Genomic DNA, 6170 nt, shown 5'->3' with positions numbered 1-6170 from the left:
TTCAGCAGTCAGCTTTGAAAGAGAGTCTGTCTTTTATAGCTCTGTAAAATCTAATGGATAGTAAGAAAGAAAAGTTAGTTTATTCTCAAGCTTCCCGAATTCTTTGCTCTAATTTGTAGATTACAGCCACCACTGTGGAGAGGAGAGGTGGGTTATCCTCAAATCTTGTCCTGTTTAGCAACCTCCATAGCACAGCTGCACACAGCCAGAAGGGTGTAGTTTGGTACCAAGGGGAGAGGTTACTGGGAGAACCAAAATGTGATGAAGAAGTTGAAGGACAGGGTGTTAAAAGAAACTGATTTTTCAGCTCAGCGAGTACTGGGCATGGTAGTTTAGGGCTGATGGTATAGCAGCCTTCTGTGATGTGGCTGAACAAAGACAAGGCTAAACAAAGACAAGGCTTCTGTTATTCATAGGCCGTGGTGATTTCAACAGTACTGCTGAAATTATACTAGTGCTACTACTGGTATAACAGCAGTAAGGATTTTTATTTTGTTATTACAGAGCCAGAAAGTTTCATCTGTAGAAGAAAGCCCTGTTGAGAAAGGCTAAGAATAATAATGCCAAAAATCCAGCGGCACTTACAAGTAGGGTATAAAACAGGATATTGTAATTACATCTAAAGGTTGGGAGGTGAGAGCAGCAGCGTGGAAACCATGGTGGTGAAGGAAAGGTTGGTTGGTGTTGCAGCAAGGGTGTTTCTTAAGGAGAACATTCCCACACTTTTTGGAGCTTTCCTTGAAGCACTGGAGTTCTACCAGATCTGAAAGGAGAGTGTAGGTAGGATGCACTGATGCCTAGATTTTACTCATTGCTCAAGATCAAACCAGTCATCAATGTCATGATGGAATTTTTCCTTTATGGTCAGGCTGGCGGAGAGATTTAGACATATGTCTCTGTTTTGATTTTTTTTCCCCAGTAAAGCCATGGGTTTGGTCTACCCACCTGCTACAGTCCTCCAGGAGCTTTAGTTACTGAGTAGTGCAGAAAGTCAGGGCTTTATGATACCCATGCTGCTCATGCTCTTCCTGCAGTACATAACACTTCAAGTTCCTAAGGTTGCTGAGCAGATCTTTGGCTTTTTACAGGATATTCAGAGACGTGTGTCCTGAGCATTTATAGATATGTGAAGCAGATGTTCTGCAGCTTTTTCTGAAACAATCATAGAATTGTTTAGGTTGGAACAGACCTTAAGATCATCGAGTCCAACCATTAACCTAGCACTGCTGAGTCCACCATGAAACCGTGTCACTAGGCACCGCAAAGTCCTCTACTTACATGAGACTGTGAAGCCTGCACTCAGTGAGCCAAGGGAGACTTCGAGATCTGTGTTCCTAAACATAAAAGGGACAAGGATAGAAGTAAAAAGATTCTGTGTGAGCCTCTTTTTAGTAGTAGATAGTCTTAGTACTGCAGTAGGTATCCTTCTCTTGCCTGAATGAGAAATCCATACATTTGGAGAAGGATGTAATTTTACACCTCTATAAGAGGGTATAACAGTTGTTGAATCATAAAGAATACGTGTTGTGATCTAGGATGAAGTTGGGAAGACAATTGGAACCTGTATAAGGACAAGGTTAAACGATTAATTTTTTCTTTAACTTTTCCATATTCCTGTATTGAATAACTGCTGTCTTATTGAGAACTTTTCCTGGCACCACTGAGAAATCCACTAGGAGCACCAAAGAAACTTTGTCTTCCCACTAGGAGAAGTCTAGGGTGGGAGAAGTGTTGAAAATCTGCAACTTGCTTCATTGATATGGAGCCTTTCAAAACCAAATTTGAAGTTTTCCATTGTATAGATTTATAAATCCTGAATCATTGCAGTGGTGTGTTTTGCAAGAAGTTGGTGCACTGAGTGCACTCCAGTTGTTTTACAGTAAGAACTTTTGCAGTTCATATATTTTTGCATGATCTCTACATAAATCAAGCGTTCACTTCTGAGTGATACATAAAAGGAGAGCAGTTTCTCTGCATCACTTCCTTGCTGTACTTGCTTAGTGCCTTACAGCAGCATGATACCATTGCTGGTAGTCACAAAACAATCATGTTGCTGTAACATACATTTTGGTATGTGAGTGCTTTGTGGATAGCTGCATTTCTTCTTTCTAAATGCATACAATCACTTAGGTTGACTTGAAGCGTGCATGCTAGCTCTTATGTATATGCCATGTAATATACATACATTTTCTGCAATAACGTGGATTCTAACACAAATGGAATAAATATTGTAAAGTGTGTGTCTGTGGTATTCCTGACAGGTTAGCACCATGTACATGAAATCTCAGTAATTTTGCAAGTCGGGTAGTGGTTAATCTTTTTTAATGACTTTGAGACAAAGCAAATACAGATATTTGCCTTCAATCTAATTTTGCCATATCTTTCTCCACAGCTTCCTGTTATGGGAGGAGCCTTTATGGACTCACCCAATGAGGACTTTAGTACAGAGTATTCCTTGTTTAACTCATCAGCCAACGTCCATGCAGCTTCTTCCATGCAGAATCCACCAGAAGAGACATCCCGTTCTTCAAATGATGCCATATTGTTATGGATTGCAATAATAGCAACAATTGGAAATATTGTGGTTGTGGGAGTGGTGTATGCCTTCACCTTCTAGGATGACTGTCACTCCAAACACTGGAAGAGAGGATAGCTGCAACAGTATTTGTCATGTGTATGTATGTATGTATGTATGTATGTGTGTATATATACATGTATATCTATATAAATACATATAGGTAGGGACTTTGTTGATGAAGTGCTGCCACAATCATGGAAATGAAATGCAAGTTAATCATCTTGAATATTGATGGCAGAAAGTTTGGATGCAATTGCAAATGGTATGGGGGTGAGAGCTTTAATTGAGAACAGAGCCAATACCAGTTTTGTATAGAAATGTAATAAAAGAGAGACCAACATGGTTGTAGTAAATACAAAGAGAAACTGGGATTTATATGGAAAGTGCTTATTTTCTACTGTTTAGACTTTTGTAGCAGCTCTTCTGCATTTTGTCACCTCTTTTGTGCATTTTTTACTGTGGCATAAAGCTGTATGAAATTGTTCTATGTCATGTTTGCTGGACATCGTCGTTTTCAAGATGGACTGAATGATTGGCATTGGCTCAGTTCTGATGAAGTGCAAGTTCATTGCGTGTGGGTCTTCAGCATGTGCACACACTATTAGGCTGTGTTCAAAATCATGGGTCTTAAAGCTCTGACAGGCAGATGCATGCTATCTAACTCTTGCCTTCCAGTACCAGTTACTGGGTCTGATAATCTATGAATTGATGCTAAACCTGTCTACTGTTTGCAGGAGGAGGCACAGCTATTGCAAGGTGTGGCTGGTCTGCAGACCCTCTGCACTCCAGAGGAGGAAATGTTAAACTGAGCAGTAGCACAAACTCCCATTTCTGTCTAGAGGTGCTGGATTGCAGGAGTTTGTAGATGTGTCCCTTCCAGGAAATAAAGGCCAAACACTATGTTTTTCAGCTCATTTCACTGTAATCCAGATTTCCATGTACTTTCATAAGCTTATCAGTGTATCAAAAGAATGTGGGGAAATTGCGAAGCCTAATTAGCAAGTAGATTATGTCTATGAGAAAAATAGGATTGAAAGAAAGATTGGACACATCTGTGCTTGCAAGGAAGTGAGTATGAGAGTCAAGTGTGTCCTGGGGTAGATGCAGCACAAAAAAGGTAGTAAGTGACAGATATGCAGTTGCTTATATTTCGGCATTAATATGGGTTCTGGGATCTGATAAGGCTCTTGGAAATTATTTTTGTATAGCCTGCTTTAGGTAACAACTCTGATTATCATTTAGATTTGTTCTGTTGAGGGACAACATCTTCACTGCATTGTTCCCGTGAGCAGTTCCTTTTCACAAGCTGTATCTTTTCTAAATAATCTGTAGCCTTCCTTGTTTCAGAGATTATAAAATCTTGAGGGAAGGAAAAAAAAATCACCTCTGTTGGAAATCTCCCTTTTCCCCCTTAAAAAAATAAACACAAATATATAAAATGTCTGTACATTTAGAGCAGCAGACAAATTCTCCCTATGTGTCTGCAAGTGCTGTGTAGCTTTTCTGTCTCATACAGCTACTACCCTAATTCCAGAAAGCCTTGTCTGAAGGCACAGAGACTATTTTTGACAATTGCCTGCCACTGAGCTTGAGGCTGGACTAAGAGCTGCTGAATGTATAGAGAGGTTTGGATTTTCTTCTTTTCTCTTTAAGCCCATTTTCCTGCAGGGCTGGTGGACAGTTACTTGAATCAAAGCAGCATCCCCCAAATCAGTATTTATAACCACTCAGTAGTCACTGTGTGTATTTTTCACTCTCTGCTAACTGTCTTTTAAAGCTGGGAAAGATGCAAACAGAGCTAGCAGGGGGGAGAAAAGAAACAAAGTTATTTTGAGGATGAGAAAAACAATGACAACTCACTTGAGGAATGGAGATTCTGTGTGTGTAGTTATTTCCCTGTTTGTAGGCAAACAGGTGAAGATGGTGAAGATGGTTGAGGACAGATGAGATCTGTGCTGGGAAAAAGTTTGGGGGGAAGCCCAGTTCTGGAAGATCAGCTGAACAGAATGCAAATTCTGTCTAATAAAATAGCTGTAGCCTTAAGAATGATACCAAAATGGTGGTTTTCACTGTCCTAATGTAGCTATTCATTCCTTCATAGGCAGAGGACAATAAAAAACAAGGGAGCTGCATAAACCGTGTACCTTTCCTGTTCTTACACTCCACCTTATTCCTGCTGAGTAGAAAGCAAGCTGTTAAGTGAGGTTGGAAGGCTGCAGAGAAGTTTCCAATGGAGAATTAAGCAGGACAAGACCTGCTGTATGAACATGTAGAACCCATGGAAATACTGCTGAAAGTAATGTACTGTCCCCAACCATTTTCTGATATTCTCTTGCCTTTGTAATTGTATCAACTACTCACGGACTTTTCCCCAGTGTTTCTAGTTAGGCCAGGTTTGCAAGCACTGTTTTTGCATGAAGAGCAAAACATTTCCACCATGCTTAAGACCAGTTTGACACTGTGGTACCTGCCCAATGGGATTATTCTACTGCTTAATGAATTTGCCAGCTGAATGCTTTGCTTAAATTTCCTAGAATATTAATCTTAGTGCAATTAGCAATGTTTGCATCTCTCTCCCAAAACACTGGACTAAATTCTTCACCCATGAAGAAGAACGTTAGAGCTGGAACAGCAGAAAACCACTACTGCTAATGAAATGAAGTGACAATTTTGTGTTGTTTTTCCCAAAGAAAGTGCCCTAGTTTCATGTGAAATTGATAGTAATAGCAGAAGTGTTGGAAAACAATGAGTTCTGCCTCCCTCATCCAGATCATCATCATACGTATTTTCATCGTTAGAAGCTGAGTTGTCAAGAAAAGCCAAACAGAAACTTAATTAAAGTAATTGGCTTGACAGAGTGACATGGCAAACTGGGTGCAGGCAGCAAGTGCAGGCATTTCCTATCTCATAGTTAAAGCTGCAGACTAACTGTGCAGCTTTTCTATTGAGAAAAAATAGGTTTAGCATGCAGGTGCAAGGTTACTGCACACGAGCCTGTACAGAATATTGTCAGCTGTATTAAACATCCCTAAATCACAGTGAGAAGACTAGTTCAAACTCTGATCTACTTTGATAGTGATAACATGCACAGTATGTTTCTAGATGTTGTGTTCTAAATTCATCCACTACAACTTCTGTCGTCTGGCGGGTTAGAGGAGGCTTAAATTCTGCTGTTGAAGAAGGGATTCATCCATTATTAAGTTTAGAGGAGTCACTGAGGGAAGTGGAGAAGTGAATGAATGGTGGATGTTTCATAGGTATGGTCCTGTGAAATGTCTTACGGCTTCTTAATGTGGGTATATGTTATACCCTGAACTGTCAACACAGCTTGACTTGGAGCACTGTAGCTTCTCCTTTTCTTGGAGCCAGGCTGTGCGATAACTGATGTCACTCACTGAGGAGTGATGAGGAAGCCCAAACGCATTCCCCAGACCTGTTCTCTGAAGCTCTTCTGTAAAAGCAGAAGAGGGCTCTGTGCTTTGCTGAGCCCTTTGTGTTTCAGCCTGAGAGCAGGATTCCACTTCTAGAAGATCCTTGCTTTAAATAAAAGCATCTAGCACAAGTAAGTTACAAGATCCTGACCAGAGTTTGC

At 40.3% G+C, this 6170-nt stretch overlaps 1 protein-coding gene across 1 annotated transcript; it reads left to right on the top strand.

Annotated features, from left to right (window-relative positions):
* The first annotated feature begins 656 nt into the window (after positions 1 to 656).
* Positions 657 to 2617, top strand: C3H14orf132 (chromosome 3 C14orf132 homolog). The gene is made up of 2 exons (XM_009950077.2): positions 657 to 677; positions 2336 to 2617. Exons 1-2 carry the CDS (start codon positions 657 to 659, stop codon positions 2615 to 2617), a joined length of 303 nt encoding a protein of 100 aa, XP_009948379.2.
* Positions 2618 to 6170: the final 3553 nt, after the last annotated feature.

This window comes from Leptosomus discolor, chromosome 3 (genome assembly GCF_034619465.1).
Source record: "Leptosomus discolor isolate bLepDis1 chromosome 3, bLepDis1.hap2, whole genome shotgun sequence".
Lineage (NCBI taxonomy): Eukaryota > Metazoa > Chordata > Aves > Leptosomiformes > Leptosomidae > Leptosomus > Leptosomus discolor.
Note: the sequence above shows the minus strand (reverse complement) of the source record. Positions and strands in the feature narration are given on the sequence as shown.

Bases quoted from the DNA above. Each gene is read 5' to 3' on its own strand.
- C3H14orf132 (XM_009950077.2), top strand. From the start codon at position 657: ATGGTGGTGAAGGAAAGGTTG. The intron at 678-2,335 runs GTTGGTGTTGCA...AATGACTTTGAG, and splicing joins TGGTGGTGAAGGAAAGGTTG to ACAAAGCAAATACAGATATT.